Source organism: Columba livia, chromosome 3 (genome assembly GCF_036013475.1).
Source record: "Columba livia isolate bColLiv1 breed racing homer chromosome 3, bColLiv1.pat.W.v2, whole genome shotgun sequence".
Taxonomy (NCBI): domain Eukaryota; kingdom Metazoa; phylum Chordata; class Aves; order Columbiformes; family Columbidae; genus Columba; species Columba livia.
Window position 1 is genome coordinate 23,431,624 of NC_088604.1, and position 18,850 is coordinate 23,450,473.

The following is an 18,850-nucleotide window of genomic DNA, read 5'->3' on the forward strand; positions in this document are numbered from 1 at the left end:
ATTATTTAAATTTAGTTTTATAACCTTATACATGTTATACATAAATCAGATATGAGCAGGTTACACAAATATGTGTTTATGCTGAGATTTAACTGACAAAAGCAAATATCATTTTACTCACTGACTTTTTTGCTATCTCATAAAAGAGGGGAAAATGCAAAGTCCTAAAATCTGACTGCTTTTTGGAAGTTGTGAAAGATCTGGGTATGGAAGACTCTGTCTCTGTGCTTGCTTAGAAGAACTCTGAAAATCCCTGTTTCTGGGGATTTGTATTTAAGAGTACCATCAAGAGAAAATGCTTTTTTCTTTTTACATTACGTAAAAAAATACATTTCATTCTTTGTAACTGCTTTTTTCATTCTTACCAGTTATTGTCAACTGAGTCCAATTCTTTCACTGGCAATACTACTACCACTGTAGAACAGAGACACCAGTGAAAGTTTCTAAAACATACAGAACATTGACATGAAGCCCTACCAAAATATTCAGCTAGAGCTAAATGAGCTCATGTGTCTGTACTCACAGTGCAATTCTTTGTCAGAGAAACTAGCACACCTCCCAGAAGCAATGCATGCTGCATCCCAATTAACCCTGTTTTTTAGGCAATTAGATATAGTGTAGTGCTGTGTAGATGATGCTGTAAAGCTTCTGCTTTTGGAAACAGCCTGCACACTTACAAGTTGTTTTATACAAATATATCTTTAAACTCAATCTGTCTACATATGTTTATGATTTCCTTAACATTTGAAGCAACATTTGTATCAATATGAAGTAAAGACTACCAGCACTTGTTCTCTGGCATGAGGCAAGTAGATAATGTCCATGTCTGTGCTGTTGTGCTCTGCTACCCTCCAGACTTTAATGGATTTTTCTGAAGTGCTCACGAAGAATGGACCTGCTGCCCATGCCCAAGCTGAACCATGCTTCAAACAATTCCTGTGGATGTGCTACTTGTTCCTAATGAAAAACTTTTTGAAGAAGCTTCTTAATTAGTGGAGGCAATTAAATTCCCATGCCTAGACACTGTATAGTTCAAACATGTAGATTTAATTTCAAATGCAGAAGAGAATATTTCACAGTCTGTCTATTTATCTAAAATTACTATTATATGGTAACACAGTTTTGATCCCTAACTTCACAGTAACACATTATCAGTATTGTGACCCACTATATCACAAATTGATGTCCAAGGTTGTATGGAATATTTGTACTGGTGTAGCACTGAGCTTAGGTCTTCTGAGACTTATGTCTATGCTCTAATGAGTACCCCATTTTGTAATGAAACTGCATACTGAAAAGTAACTACAGCAAATTAACACTTTTCTGCTCTACTGACATCTACCTATTTTAGCAGCCATTTTGATTACCAGGAATAATAGCTCTTTCATAAAATAAATTCTGTGCAGATAAAAAAAGTATGGAAGTTAATTGTCTGCATGATTGCAAAAATCCTCTGCAATAAAACCCCAAAGGACTCTAATAGTTCAAAAATGAATTAATATGAATTTACAAATCATATTTAATTCTTTCTTGTATTAGAAATCTTATCCTGGTGCAACTAGGACTCCGAGCTGTACTCATATAAATCCACAGTACAGGTGCCTGTTTGTTAGCCTCCATTTAATATTATCCACATTTGTTTTAACTCACTGGCTGAAATAAGAGCTTTGAAACAGAGGTCTGAATTTATGTGCTTTATTAGCATTATGAGTTCCATACTGTTCAGCTATATCAGATTATAATGAACACAAGAAAGAGCTTTGACTCAGCCTCACGAGACTGGAAGTTCTCTGTTGTGCTTCCAATGTTTAAAAACACTATCTATTGCAAGAAAACATGTTTTACTGTACAATTTCTTTATTTTCAATTATCATAAGCTGTTATATATTACCAGATCTTTCAAGTTTAAAAAAATATTGTATGTGTGGATTGAGCAGTGTACAGGTGTTTTGGTGATCTACATTACTGTTTCAAGTCTGTCTGACTTTGTGTTTACTGACACAGATACACATGCAACCTAATTCCCATTGAATGGAGGTTATCAATTTCCAATGACCTGAATTTAGAAGAGAGCCATAATGCTTCTTTTTGTCTTTTATTGCTCCTAGGATACAAAGCAACTTAAATGCACACCTTAGTTTCAGCTCTGGTAACAGGGCATGGTAACATCATCATGCTTGCTCAATATGTTTGGATCAAAAGATTGCCTATAAATCTGAACTTTTCCCTAGTTTCATACTTCTGATTGTTGGATGGATTTCTGTTTATAAGAAAATACAAACCTCTTTTGTAAATTATCTCTGATATACAGAACCTTTCCATATATATGTATATACTTTTAATATTGAACAGTAACAGGATAAAACAGTCCTAGAAGCATTTTCTAGAATCAGATCTGTTCACTGTAACTGAAGGCACTAAGGACTACGTTAAAGGCTTATATGTGCACTTACACCCTCTAACCATAAAAAAATCTCAGCTTCTGCTCTTCAAATCAAAAGAGCATGAACAGGAGCAATAAAGAATATTCACCTTCAGAACACGGGGCACTCTTTAAAAAAGGTAACTTTGATGATCTTCAGGCTAATGAAAGCTTAGACTTTATGCTTATCACATCCTAAGTGAGAGATTGTCTGCCACTGCTATTTTAAGAAGTCATTGCTTTGCTTTCTCAAGAGTCTACATTAAGACAGAATGAATGTCCTGCAACTGCTTTACTGTGAAGAGCACTGCTTGCTACGTTCACACAGTGCCTCCAAGACAGGGCTGCTCTGGATAGAAAAGTAATGCCTTGCCTGAAGTTCCGAGTGAGGGTCAGAAATGCAGCAGGTGCCCTGGTACTCTCTTTTGCTGGAAGGGGGAGGATACTAGGCACAAACCTTTAAAACAAAAAGGCCTTCTGGAACAAAAATGCAGACAACTTGCCATGGCTTCATGGACTATCAGTCACATGGAAATCTGATTTGGGAGTTATGAGAACTCCAGAATATCAGAAAGTACTATTTCTTTAACAATAATATTGAATATTTATCCTATTTCTAGATCAAAGTGATAAACTGTTTTATTTAAAAATGAACACTGAAGTACTGCAGAGATAAAAATACTGCTAAAGCAAAAAGTAGTAAAATAAACAGTGAAATGACATTTCAGAATTTGTTCAAAAGAAAGGAAATACATTATTTCAACTGCAGTTTAGTGAAAATCATTGTTATTGCACACTGGCTTAGTTGAAACAGAAGATTGGAACTATTTGGCCAAATTATTCTATTTTTAAGTTTGAATATTCTATTGAAATAGAAGAAAAATCTGGATCATATTGCAAAATTCTCACATTTATTTAAGGTTTTGCACATTCATTAATACAATTATTTTCCAAAATTTTTCCCATTCTATGGATTACACAAGTCTCTCCCTAGGTTTAATTTTTAACAGGCATTCAAAACAGCACTCCGTTTGTAAAATACAGTTGTGATTATGAAAACAAAACAAAATAAAATATACCTGCTTAAAACTGAAATTTTGATTTAATTAGTAAGAATGCCAAGTTAGCTTCTGAAAAGCCAGTCTTAGAAATTAAGAAAAAATAACTTTGTTTCATGAAGATATGCTGCCCTAAAGCTACCCAAAAGCAATTCTAACCGAATTATTTTTGAAATGCAATAGGGAGAATAGAAAAACTTAATTCTTCATGCAGACCACTAATATGGAATGTTCAAGCAATATATCATAGTCCCAAAGTATCAATTTGTCTCTGTGATGCAGTGTTCTCATTCTTGTAACAGTAGTATCTGTTTAGCCAATTCAGTGATGAGTAAAATACTGAATAGTCACTGAATGCATAATTTAAGCATGTGCTTTGTGCAACAAAATTGTTGCATCACATATGAAGTCTTATCAAACAATTATGCATGAGAATATTATCCTTTAAGCTAAAAAGTTAACAAAATTATGCTTGTAGTGCCATTCAGCATCAGCTATAGATTTTTAAATATATGTATATACGAGTGTGCTGTTGCTAAGAAGGGTTGCAATAAGGAGCACTTCAGAAAAGAATTTGTCTTGGCCAGTATGCAGAGCCAAAGCAGTAGTTTCCCTGATTGCCTTTCACCCTGGAGACTGAGTTGTAAATCATGGCGAGAGCAGATGGAGATTGCTTTCTCTCAATGACAGCTGTCAAGGGTTACATGGGAAATGAATTTTGGCACTCTCAATTTAGTCTGTTGAGAAAAGAAGAAGAATACTTCAAGTCTGCCCTGATGACTTTGGAACTTCACACTGAGTAGATTCAAACCCTTGAGGACAAAGAAATGAAAAGACCGTGTCAGAGTCCTTTAGGCAGTTTTCTGTTAAAAAGTTGAATGATCATCAAAAAGTACATAATTCACAGTATTTCATTTTTTGTTCTCATGTTCTCCCTTTTTCTTTTTTCCTTGTCAGAAACAATGTTAAGCTTCTGTTTCAAACTTTTGTATCTGATGAACAGTGTTTTAAAACTTTTATATTTGAAAAGTATTGCATTAGTGTTGGTATCTAGAACAAGTATAGTGACTGGAACTCAGAGTGAATAAGGGTAGAGGATATATTATGACTTTATCACAAGTTCTAAGAAATGCTATCTGTAAAAGAAGGGGACTGTTCATGAAAGCACAATTACAAAATGGGCAGTCTATGGAATTTTAGTAAAGTTTGGTTCAAAGTCAACAATAACAAGGAAATTTTCACTGTAATTAATGTTGTAATAAATGTTGTTAGAAATAGAACAAATTAACACTAAATAATATCTCAGTATGTACAAGACCTTAACTAAGGTTAGTAGATTCACTTAAGTATTTTTTTTTATTAAGAGCTCATGTTTTTTTTGCTTGCAAGATGAAAAGCTAAACCAAACTTCACTTTTAATTGCATTCCAAAATATTTGACATTGATATAAATATGCCAAGAATTCTTCCATTGTTACAAAAATGGAGTCTTGTTTTTTCTTGGAAAATTTCTACTGAGTTCTCTGATTAACTAACTCTATACTAAAATAAAAACGGAGGAAGAAGTATGGTAGAAGAAATTTCATGAGCTTGCAGTTATTTTTTTAAGCTTTAAACTGAGTTGGTCCAACTTTATGAAACAATACTTGCTTTGGATATGAATGAAATCTCTTCTTCCTATTCCATCACCAGCATAAACTTAGCCATTAACACCAGCAGATAGATCAGAAAGACAAAGTATTTTCCTATCATTGTTCTCTATATGTATTGTCTGTATACAAACACATTTGTGGGCATCTGTGTACAAGTAGTATCAACACAATAACTTCATAATAGTACAAACTCCAGAGTCATGTCTTAAAGTATTTTTCTTTAGTTTTTTCTTAATCAGAGCACTGTTTTTTTTTCACATGGGAGAGGATATTTACTCAGTTGTCCCAAAAGATGATTCTGCTACCTTTTGAGATGTCTTTGCCTGATCTCCAGGTAGATGCCACTTCAGAGAAGCACATCTCTGCCACTTCAAGGTAAATATCTCTGAACCTGTATGCCACCTCTTTATTCAGGAAACTTAGTCAAGCTCTAATTGTCCTTCTGAAGGATCAACATGCTATCGTAAACAGGTAGATATAATCTAACATTCAAAGTATACAAAAATCTCAACAAAGATGTCTGACTTTGGAAAAATAATAAAATTCTCAGATTATGTGACTCCATGATACCAACATAGATGCAAAAACATTTAAATTCAGAGTTGTTTTGGATGAAATGGTCATCAGTCTCAATCTCTCTCACTCTTCTATCAGCTGTCATCAGAAAGGTCATTTTTCTTGTCAGTGAAGGAGTGGAACATATTACCACTGGTTCAAATGATACATCCACTAAAGAAAACATGACAAAATCGACATTTCCTTGTAGATATCAGATCCTTAATGAGACAAAAAGTTTACTTGAGCTTTAAAAATCAATCAATAATGAAATAAATAAAGAAAAAACTTTCAAATTAAAAATTCAGTACAAAACCAGGATAAGTGAACAAAGACCTAAATTCTTTATTACTAACAAATAGCTTGGACTTACAGACACAGACTGGAGAACGTAAGCTATTAAGAGCTCAGCAACTTTGCCAAACATATCTTCCCAGCAAAAAAAAAAAAAAAAAGGCAAAATCTCCTAAATCTTATTTGTAAGACAATACAATGGGTTCTGAAGGGAACAGGAGCAAAGGATGTACACTTTTTCTGACATAGCTTATGCATCTGACACTGTGTTATGATCTGGCAGCAAGTGATAGGACAGTTTATCCAATGCCAAAGTAAAGAAAAAAGAGTCAGAAAATCTCCTTCCTGCAAATACTTGCTTTCTAGAAGATGTGGTTGTGATGTTTCATACAGCAGTTCTTAGCTGAAGCATAATATATGAAAAAATGACCTGCAGTGCATTCAGGAGCGCAGAGCCCTGATTAGACCATTTGATTCAGTTCTCATTTTTGTGGTGAAGACTTATTATGAAAAGAAGCAAGTGTAGAGATTGGTTTTCTGTACTTCCAAAGACAAATGGAAAGGGAAAAAAGTCCATCCTGAACATGTTTGTTTTAGGATTAGATATTTTCATAGGTAGTTCTGAGGTAGGACACTCAGGCTGCACCAAGTCAGGTTTGCTGAAGAGAATAGACATTTGGCTATTGGAATTTTTCTGATGCCATTTGATTCCAGTTTGAATGCAAGTAAATAGACTTATTGACATGTTCTTTTTATCCAAGAAATACAGAGAGTCCATGTAGAGTTGAAAATGCCCTGTCCCACAAATTATGATTTTGAAATCTTAGTTCAGTGATCTCGAGATTCCAGAAATGACTATTACAAATCTTAAAACATGTATATAGATGTTAAAATACAAATTTAAAATCAATATTATTGTTTCAATTAAAAAGTTGGGGGTTTTAAATCTCCTGAAATATCCCTAATTCACAACAAGCCATTTTTTTCACTTGTGACAGAGTAGGAGCATGAGTTTTTCCAAGATATAGGTGTTTTAATGATTATGTTACCTTGCAAGATAAATCTAAAATCCAATATTAAAAAATGTGTTCATTTTAAGGGATTAAAGATTTTACTTGGGGTGCCAAAACAGTTTGCCAGGATAGATTAAGTCATTATTAAATTTTCAGAATAATGGCATTCTGGAGTAGTGGGAAAATACCATTGCAAAGGAGTTCTGTGCTTTCAGTGCATTTAAGATCTATAAACATACTGATATTTTGTTTCATATGAATTTTTATCATATCGCTCTAGAGCAGCACACTTGATCTTTTCTATGCCCTAATTTTGTCAGGCAAAAACTTCATATAATTTCTTCGGTAAATTTTCTGCCAGTGACTTATTTGTTAACCTACTACTGACACAATAGGTAAAAGCAATGTATCATTGAAAAAAGAGTGCCTGAGGACGGTCTAGCTTTGTTTTCCAAAAATATCAAGGTTTCTCACGCATACGCAGTATCTCAGTTGCAAAATGAAATTAAAATAAATAAAATAAATAAAAATAAAAAATCTTCTGCAATGTCTTCAAGTAGTAATCTATAGTTTGTAGTAACTGGATGTAGATTATCAGCGAAATGAAGCCAAGTTCATTATTGATGCAAGTGAAGTCAACCAAGGTTTGAAAGAAAGATTATATGCAAAATCTCAGTTGAATCAATGACACAGGTTTGAGAGGAACATTAATCCCTTCACAGCAGTATATTTAAGGAGCTGGAATATTTACTTGATTTTTACACAAATTCATAATTCATCATAAACAGTGATCTTTAATACAAATGTTTTTGACTCATTCGATAAAAGATTATTTTAGAAGGAAAGATACATGCCAAAGAATTGCTATTACTTGCTTTAGTTAAGTGGCAATCATTTCATTAAAAGTCGATTTCATACAATCCATTTAGTTAGTAGAATTTAGATTATTTTTTTTTTAATTGTGGATGCAAAATTAACATTTCAGCTTGATTTCATCATTGAAATGCACTTTATTATTTCTTAAATCTAACCAAAATACTTTTTGCTCTTCTTTCTTGTAAATAATATAAAGATTTGTTTTAAGCCTTTTTGACAAAAATAAATTTTAGTCATTTTAAAATATGCAGATTTATCCTTTAATCCAAGCTGTATCAAAATAGAAATAAAAGCATAATTATCATAAAAATATGTCAGAGCAATTTTTACAGCATATGGTGCAAAATACATGGTATTTACTGAAGTAAAAATCTTAAACGGTATATCAAATTCTTCTCTCAGTGAGCTGATCTAAATGTAATTATGCTATTAAGTTACAGGGAGGCAGCTTAGAGTACAGAAGACTACTTTGACCAGATAGACAGGTAGGATTAAACTAGGTAGAGGCACCAGAGAAGGGTTCTGTGGGAACATGCCTGTCTGGTGTCGAGGTTTGAACCAGACCACTCTGTATTTCTCTTTTCGTTCTTTTGAAGGGATACCAAAAGTTTTTGTTTCACAGTGAATTCCTAAATACATTGTGAGTAGCGGTACATAGCATGTTCTTTTCTAGAAAATTCCAATTATTCATTTTAAGACAGAATATTTGCACAGGAATATATGAAAAATTCTAGGCTAGGGTTAACAGTGTAAAGTTCAGTATAAGCTTTGATGCTTGTAGGCTAGAAACAGCAGGGTTTCGGGACCTTAGGATTCAGATAATCTCTTACAATGTTTAGTTGATATATGGAATAAATTTTTGCACATTGAAGTTTCCTCTTGTTCTGCATTCATCTAGTTTGGGGAACATAGTTATATCCTCTGTACTTATATGTATCTTCAAGTGTTTTTTTGAGTGCTGGACTGTCACGCAGAGGGTTAAGAAGTTGCCTTAGTTGCCCATTCAGTTACTCTAGATCAGATGACCTAGGTTACTGTCTTATAATCTGTTTCCGTGTTACTTTAGTCTGTCAGACTGTGTTTTAATTTGAAAAACTTGCAATCTGCTTATTTTTGTTACTTCTGTGTTATGTAGTAGCATAAAAAAGTAGGATAAGCAGAAAAATAGGTCTGGAGATACCACATACCACCTCAGTAAGATTCTTGAGACATATATTGAAGTCTCTAGTTATATATCATACAGAATCACAGAACAGTTGAACTGGAAAGGGACAGCTAAAGCAGTTCGCCCAGGGCTTTTTCAAGTCAGGTAAGAATGGAGACTCCACAGCCTCTCTGTGCAATCTGTTTAGGTGTTTTATCATTTTCACAGTGAAAAAGCTTTTTCTTGCATTTCAGTTTGTGCCCCTTGCCTCTTGTCCTTTCAGTGGACACCACTGAGAAGTCTGACCATCTTTTTTTACAACCTCTCTGAGATAAGCATTGATAAGATTCCCCTGAATCTTCTCTTCTCTAGGCTGAACAACCCCCACTCTCAGTTTCTCCTCCAGTCACAGCTGAATTCATGAGGGAAGTTTGTCTTTCTGTGAAAATATATTTAGGAAAGGGCAGAAAACACCACAGACATAGGAGGAGGTCATTAAAAAAAATAAATACTGAGAAACAACAGAGGGAATGCAGATGTTAGAGGAGAAGGTGGTGCCTGAGGGAGCAGATATTCTCTGCAGACAATGGAGGACCCACACCAGAGGAGACAGAAATTCCTGAAGGAATTGCAGCCTGTAGAGAGCCCACACTAGAAAAGAGGAAATAGGAAGGAAGGCAGGAAGCAAGGAAGGAAGGAAGGCAGGCAGGAAGGCAGGCAGGCACAAATATATTTACAACAGTTACTGTTACTTCAGATAGTATGTTTCTCAACAGAACCCAAAAGTAGGATTTCAATGTTCAGCCAAGGCTCTGAGAGTCAGCTTTGTTGGTTAACTTCTTCTACACTGTAATTTTTGTAATTTCTCAGATGAATAAATGTGGTGACATTTGAACAAAACTTACAGTTTTCATTTTATTTTGAATAAAACTCTTGATGATATACACAGCAGAAAAGAATCGAGCTCCTTCTTCTAACCTGAAATTACATTTTCCCAAATCATACACTAACAAATACTTCAGTGTAGGAAAACAATTAATTATCCATTCCCTATACTAACCACTATTGCAAGCTGTAATTATACAAATACTTACATCACATTGATTTCAATAACGGTTAAATCTTTATTGGTTACAGTTCCTAAAGAACTCTATGCTTTGTAATACAGACCTACAGTGGGGCAACAGACAAGCAATAGGTGACAAGATTAGGTGGATCCTCACAGTTTATAATGGAAGAGATACAAGACAGTCACTGAAAAATACCTGTTTCTAGAGAGAAAGAAATACTAAATGAAGGAAAAAAATAAGTGAGGAAGCAGAGTGAAAGGCGAAAGTCCAACTTTACACCATCTTCACAAGAATAGAGAAAATTGCAGATGCTTAACTGAGAGAACTCAGGGCCACTCCATTCTGATAGGAGTTTGCCATTCTTAAGTGAATGGATCTTGGTAGAATTACATCTGTAATACTCACCACTTTCAGAAAACTAACCTCCCTAAACAAGATTTCAGATCACAAATTGGCCTGGATCAAACTCAAATCCATGTGACGAATTAAAAAAAGGAAAATGAAAGTAAACAGGAGACACAATTGAAATCATGTTGGAGTAGCTGTAAGGCTTCTAATTCTTATGTTCTTATTTTTAAAATCTTCTCAGTCTTTGCATTATTTTTCACATTTTTTTTTTTTTTTCACTTGTGTTCCTTTTAGTAAGTGTACTTGAGTTCAATGTAAATAGCTGAGTAACTTAGCTGGAAAATGGGGTTGAACTTCAGTAAAACTATGCAAACTCTTCCTCTGACAGGTAGAGTAGATGTGGACTGCTTCTCTAGGATATGTGAAAAAGTGTATCTTTTCAACAAGTAAAATCTTACTTAAATGCCTCACAGATGAGATAAAGGAGTTTGTTTAATAAAATCTAGCAAACAGTATAAAAGGAAAAAAATAAAAGTACATGAGCCTAAATAGGAACAGTTTGCTAATTCCTCTTTCTCCATTCCAATAGTTATATTGCTGTGCTGTTTAACTCACTTGAATTCTGAGGGTAGTGACTGAGGGAATAGGCCTCTCTGTATTGTTTTAATGAGAATGAGAGATCTAATTCTACACACACTGAGTTTGAAATTGCATCAGCTATCTCTGAAATAATATGATGGGCTAATCACCAAGGATAATTATTATTCTTGGGAACAACCATTGTAATACAATATGACTTTTAATAAACCAACAGGTGGAGATAATAAAGCTACCAATAGCTGAAGTTAAATCCTTATTACATCATTTTTAGTCCCAGTGTTCGCATTGCTAACACAACTTCAATAACTTCAATTTCCTTTAGCATATTAAAGACAAGTTTCAATGCATGGAAAGCATAGTATTTACAATGATTTAACATTTAAGTGATAATTTTTCCAGTGAAAGAAATGCTCAAAAAGAGCCTACTAGACATTGTATTTCTGGGTAAACTATTTCATCTGTTTTAGTATTAACCCACTTTTCAACAAGCTGTCTAACTTGTCCCTGTCTGATCAGAAAGGAAAATAGAATTCCAGATTTGTAATCTGGATAGTGGTGGAAGATAAGATTATTTTAAAAATCATGCTTTTTATATTGATAAAGTAATCTTCAGTTTCTTAATTTTGTAGTCAGCATTCAGGCATGAGATAGACATTCAGGCATGAGATAGAATTCATGCAAAGAAAATCTGAAAGGTTTATTAGTTTAAAGGAAGATCCTAAGTGATTGTGTGATATTCCTTTTCGAGGATTTTACCAAATTATATCACAGAACAAAAATCTTGCCAGCCTTGCCAATTCCAATTTAACACTCAAATATCTATCTTAAGTATAATATATGTGTGTATATATATTTTTTCTAGATATATGCATACATGTATAGATAGATCAATTAATAAGTTGACTGTTTGATCTTTGTGTTCTTTTCCTTTGTATGTTCCTTACCTGTCAAAATTATAAGGTTCTCTCTAGAGATTAAGCATTTTTAATTTGTTTTTGGTTTACACATTTAGAAATTATTACTGTTGTTAAAAGTTATAAATGGACCTAGACAATTCCAGCTTTGCAAAGGGGATATGACCAGAAAAAACATTTTAAAATTAGATTTATTAAAATGCATTCCTTTCTGGAGACTTCACAAAGGGCTTTGAAGGATAGACAGTATCTCAAAAACTTTTTCCCAGGCTTTTGAGATATTTCAGTATATCTTACACGATTCACCTCATGTCCTGTCTTTCAGTTCTCTGACAATTTGCATCTATTTTACAGCCAGAAGATATTCAATCTGCCTCAGTGATTCAGAAGAAAGCATTTCACAATATCACATAAAAAATAGATCAATGAACAGACTTTAGTGGTCTGATAAAGATACCAAATATTTGGTATTACCCCTATATTCTGCAATAATAGCCAAAGATTGAGGAAAATAAACAAAAACAATAGGCACAAATGAAATGAGTAACAATAGGGTAACTTCAGAGACTTGTTTCCATTTTAATCTTAATTACACTACTGGAATCTCAATAAATAAATGATAACGGCAAAATTAAATCTGAGCATTTTGGATTGTGTTTTAAAATGGTGTCTTTTTGTTCTTCCCTAATATGTACATTTGATATACTGGTTTCTTCATAACAGAAGCCCTCACTTCATTCTCATCTCTCAAATATCTCCATCTTGCCCAGAGCACACTAGTTATCAACTTCAGATATGTACAACAACCAGACACCCAGAATTAAATACTGCTTTATCACTTTTTTCTGGGCAAAGGAAAATCAGGTTTCATATGGAAAAAAAGTTATTAACACCTTTCTAGTATTGCTAGGAAATACAGAAGAATTAACAGTGTTTTGATGCATGAATATTCATCTGCCTAACTGTTTTTAAATAAGAGTAATGGACCATTTATGGAAACAGTACTCTAGTGAACCTAATTCAGGCTAGATAGCCAACTGTAATTTACTAATGTAATATAACTTTTGTGATACAAAATACACTTTATATGTCTCTAAACTAAATGCTATGAATTGCAGTCTGAGAACTTTGAGGTAAAATACTGAAAAGCCTACATTTTCCCAATACTCAGCCCTAACTCCATTTTCCAATATAGAAATGCAAAAACTCAAAGGCAGCAATAAGTTCCTAAAAATTAGGTTTCTGAATTCTATGCCAGTATTTTGAAGGCAAGAGAAAGGATCATGCCTGAAATAAGTCATTAGAGAGCAAAGAATGCATGAGAAAGTTTCTTACCTCGGCAGTTGGGTAAAGGGCTACTCCACTGCCCATTGCTTCGGCACTGTGCTCGAGAAGCACCCTGAAGTAAATATCCAATGTTGCAAGTAAAATTTACAACATCGTTTAAATTGAATTCACTGCCATTAGTCATTCCATGAGCTGGATTCCCAGGATGTCCACATGTGATGGCTGTTAAAAGAAAAAAAGGCAGGCTAGCATCTAACTGAAAGATACTGTTCCATGGAATCACTTGCAGGTTTGAGCTCTTTTTTTTTTTTTTTTTCTTTATCCTTCTGAATTTGTCTTTTGTATTTATACAAGAAATTTAATTTTAAAAATGCATATATTTATTCAGAATTCCTAACTGCCAAGAGAAAAATATTAATTTTTCCGTAAAACTTTTAGAAACTACTTTTTACATGATGTTGAAAGTTGTAATATAAATGAGTATATTTATATGCATTTTGACACTCATGTGATATGTATTAGACCTTAAAAAATGTAGAGTTCATTATATTTCCTAGTAATGCAAATTAAAAAAAATTCTCTGCAAGCTTCAAAATGTAGTACAGCAAATCAAATTTAATTCAATGAACTGCTTCAGAGTATTCAGGAGTTTTGAAGAACTCCTGTTCCAAAGTTCTTGATTTGCTTTTCTAAAGTAGTGATGCTTTTACTCAGACTTTCTTATGGCAATACAGAAATCATTGTTGGAAATAACTTTCCCATTATGTGTACTAGGTGTTTAGATTATGCTTAAATGACACTTACAAAGTACACTTATTATGGACAAGCTCTAGCTTTTCACATGGAAATACATTTAAAAAATTTAGAAAAAGTAGAAAAGCATAGATACTGACAGTATAAATAAAAATAAACACATATACAGAAATTTTCATAATTGTGCTGGTGATGTTTATCATACTCAAATAAATATCTTATGCACAGGTTTATCTTTTGCTTTAATAATTGTAAAGACAAGTGAATATAATTTAAATGTGTTTCCTTTATTTTATCAGATAATTCACCTTTGAAACAATATTTTCAACAGGTTATGATCCTAGGAATTAAATAAGACACCTTCCTGTAGACACCTTTATTTATTTATCCCTTAAATTTTGTAAATAAATCTATTTCAACTACCTGAATACTTTCTGCACTATCTCATTGGCAGCACTTGAAGATGAAACTCTAAACATAAGCACCAAATCTTAATGCATGTGCAGGATTAACTTTATTCTAGCCCAACTGTTATAGATGATCAAGTTCCAATAAATAAAGTGATTTCCAGGACCATACTAAATCTTTTAAGATAATTCTTATTTAAACTTATTAAATTAAAAATAACAAACATAACACACACAAAACCAACAAACAAACAAAAACCAAACAACCTTAAATTTTCTCCAGTTTCATAAATAAATTATATGCTATACATTTTAACAACATAAAATTTAGATCTCTTGTAAAAATTCTAACAATGAAGGATAATTCTGTTCAGTTGCCCTTTTCAACAAAAGCATACTCTACTGTTTAGACCTCATTACTCTTGGCAGGATGCTGGGTTTTTTAACAGCTTCCAGAAGTTAAAGATCTCGGACAGCGTTCTGCAACTAGTTCTGCCACTGCTCCATTGTATTGACCTGTTGACTGCTCAACACTGCAATAGCTGGATTCACACAGTAGCAATGTAGGTAATTTTGGCATTTTCACTTTTTCAATCACCACTACATTTTCATGCAGTTGGTAACCAATACATTTCAAATAAAAGTTACTATGGTTGTTTTTATGACATCTAAATGGGGAATTACAATTTCCCTCTTCTATCCTAATATAAGTAACTGCCCTATGTGTGCATGCACACACATGCATGTGTATCCACACACACACACTTAGTCCTGAATATGTCATGGGAAAATAGATGCACTTGGCATGTCTGAAATCAATACTTGTTAAGGAATTACACATTTCCCTTTTATATTGCAAAGACATCAAACCACTTAATGCAATATAACTTCCAAATATATACTCCAGTCTTTGCCACAGTATCTTTCTTAGATACTAGAGACTTCCACCTTAACCACAGAAAATATGTGACCCAGAAGACATGACAGTACTCACATAATCATAGAATGTCTTGAGTTGAAAGGGACCCACAAGGATCATTGAATCCATCTCCTCTCTCTGCATATGACAACCCCAAAATTCACACCATATTTTTGATGGCATTGCTCAAATGCTTCTTGAATACTGTCAAGCTTGGCACTATGAGCACCTCCCTGGGAAGCCCATTCCAGTGTTCCACCACCCTCCAGGTGAAGAACCTTTCCCTAATATCCAACTTGAACCTCCCCTGGCACATTTTCCTGCCGTTTCCTCATGTCCTGTCATTGGTAGCCAGAGAGAAGAGATCAGTGCCTGCCCCTCCTTCTCCACTTTTGAGGAAGGTGTAGACTGCAATGAAGTCCCCCTCAGTCTCCTCCAGGCTGACCAAAACAAGTGACTTTAGCCACTCCTCATATGGCTTGCCCTCTAAACTCTTCACCAGCTTCATGGCCCTCTGTACACTGATAGTACTTGGACAAGAAAAAAATCCAGTGTGAGTAACCAGCTATATAACTCTCCTGATTTTTGTTGTGCTGTTGCTGGCAAGGAACTAATCAGGCAACTCCACATTTTGTGTTAACTCTCAATAAACAGCAAGTGAAAATATCTTTCAGAAAATATTTGGCTAAAGTGTGGTCCAACTGTTTATTCAGTAAAAAGATAGGAAAACACCTGTCTCAAAAACTGTGCAAGATGAAGGCTGACTTGCACATGAAACTACGAAGCTAAAGTAGTCATGGGTGCAGTACTCTGCGTACTTCCTTAGATAATATTTTTTGAAGATTACAATGTTTACTACTTACAACTCTGAAATTATTTTCGAAGCAAATAAATATAAACCGATTTATGATTTCTTTAAAAATCTCACAAAATATAGGCAAATACGTGGTAAATTTTCAGGGCCACAGCCCATGACTTCTTTATGGTACCTCTGCCATATTTCTAAATCTGAAGCATACTGGTCAGTCAGAAGACCATTTCATTATCACATTGGTGAGCACATTTCTAGTATTAGTAAACAGTAGGTTTTCACTTTCCTTCATGGAGATAATAGAGCCATTTATTCAAGACTTTTAAATAAATAAATACATTCATAAGTAAATAAAAGTAGGAAAATAATCTGAAGTTTAAATGCTGACCTTAAAAAAAAATCATCTTCTATGGCTCTTTAGTCTGGTAGAGTTATAAGCAAAAGAAAACCATGTTGTAATAGAAAGTATTAGGCAATGTAAAATGACAGAAATTGCTGTCAGTTCTTCTCGTAACAGCAAAGATAACATCAATTTAGAAAGAAAGAGTCTCTCTCCTCCTCCCCCCGCCTCAGCTTTGCTCGTTTCTTTTGAAGGGATCGTATTCACTGCACAGTAAAATTAATCCACTAGAAATAATGATGCTGGCTGGTGGTATTTCTCTTGTGATTAATATAAATCACTTGAAGATATAAATAGAATTTTAAAAGGACTATGACATTTGGCAGATATTACCTGCAGCTCTACACAGGTAGAAATTTTCATTTTACCACTAAGAAATAAAATACTGAACACTTTGAAATGTAATGACTTGTGGGTAATATATTTCCTCAGAAATGAAACAAAGAGATGAACATGGATTGAGCAGGAAATGTGCTCATCTCAGTGACTATCTCTGTGTAGACAAACATAATTGTCTGAATAGAAGACATCTTACAAAATTACAAAATTGAAATAAACAACATAAATTCTCCATTAAAAATAACAAAAAATGTGTAAAAAATGGGAGCTGTATTAAAACTGAAAAATAATAATAACACCAACTACATAATACAGTAGTAAAATAAAAAGCAGAGAAATCAGACTTGACTCTGATTAACTGACTGGTGGTTCAGAAAGTTCCAGAAAATCTGCTATGCAAATAAGGAAGGAAATAGAGCAGGAAATACTCAACAATTCCAGTAATTTCTTATGAGATTTTCAAAAGCAGGTGAATTAAGAGGAAAAAAATCCTATTAAAGGGTATAAAAAAATATTTTTTTCTAACAGGTGTGGTATAATTCAATACAATGCCTGGGTTTGCATGGTAGACATTAAGAGGCCAGCTTGGAGAAAAGGGAAGTCACCATCAAAATTGCACAAATGAACAGTATTCTGGGTATACCCACCAAACAATTAAATTAGACTGAAGCATTTTGGTATTCATGGTGAAAAATTAAGGGAGCGGCTCAATGAATCCACACTTGACACAGAAAATAGGCGCATAAAAAGAAATGAAAGTAAACAGTTGCAGACTGCTGTGCAACCCACTTCAATGCCTATTTTATCCTGCTTCTGAAATAACAGAAATCAGAAATTACTGGATAAAGTTATTCAGTCTGTGCTGGGTTAGCAACTAGATTAGATTATCATAATGACCCTTGTAACTGAAAATAGGTCCAATAAATATTTGATCTGAGCACCTCATTTAAACACGTTTGAACAAGCAATCCACTGTTGATGTTCAATTATGTTTAAAATAGTAATAATAATTCACTGAAAAAATTAATGATACTTACGAACACAAACAGGAGTTTGTCCAGACCACTTGTGATCCTGTAGGCAAATTCTGACAGAGGTACCAACAAGTCGAAAGCCAGGATTACACTGGTAGACTACAGTATCACGATAACTGAAACCGTCTCCACTAATATGACCATTTACAATCGGATCTGGAGAACCACAGTGGCCAGCTAAAATATAAGAAAAACATGTAAAAAACTTATATTTTTACAAAGCTTGCCAACATTTACAACAATGCTGATAGGAAAACAAAGTTTTATCCTTACTTTCAGTGAACAATATATTAGAGTCAAATACTACACGGTACAGAACAAGTTCTGAGGTGTAAACACTACATTTGGTATTCTTTTTACATTTTTAGGGTGTAGTCATATTGAAATATTTTTGATTTTCATATGTATAGTTTCTGCAGATTCTGGTGCAGAAATGACATACTTGTTTGAAGAATGTCTGGAAAATGTAAATTGCAAATGTCTGAGGTTACAAATCATTAGTTTATTGCTAGAAAACTGACAATTTTAACATGGATTTTTTCTTCCCCTTTGTCTTAGTAAGGTTACCTTTTTCCTCAGAGAAGTGTGAATTAAAAGGTCTTTAACTCTCAAACCCATACTATTATTTCCTCAGAGTTCTGATTTCTCTAATTCATTATTTGCTTGGACTTTGTAAGCAGATCTCTACTAACAAATCAAACATGGTTGGAACCATTCTCTGGCAAAGGCCAAGCAGAACAGAACAGTCTACATCCATAAAATGAAAATCTCTTGCCCTGCAGACCCACACAGTTGCTAGTAAACTGCCTACCAGGATCAGTACTGGTTAAAGTTAACTTGAACTATTCTTGGAAATTCTTTTGGAGCATCTTAGCCAAAACCATGTCCAGGTGTTGTTCTAATGATTTAACAGGAGAGATTATCAAGTTTCATGCTTGTTTGCATGTCCTGGTGT

The 18,850-nt window shown here is 33.9% G+C and overlaps 1 protein-coding gene across 2 annotated transcripts in view; it reads right to left on the reverse strand.

The window, feature by feature from the left end:
* CSMD1 (CUB and Sushi multiple domains 1) overlaps positions 1 to 18,850 on the reverse strand; it is a 1,084,328-nt gene that overhangs the window by 38,616 nt on the left and 1,026,862 nt on the right. For both annotated transcript variants that reach the window (XM_065056058.1, XM_065056057.1), the window contains exons 53-54: positions 17,899 to 18,072; positions 13,281 to 13,454 (exon numbers count right to left, since the gene is read on the reverse strand). In XM_065056058.1, the coding sequence (XP_064912130.1) occupies positions 13,281 to 13,454; positions 17,899 to 18,072 (348 nt within the window). The remainder of the gene's footprint in view (positions 1 to 13,280; positions 13,455 to 17,898; positions 18,073 to 18,850) is intronic.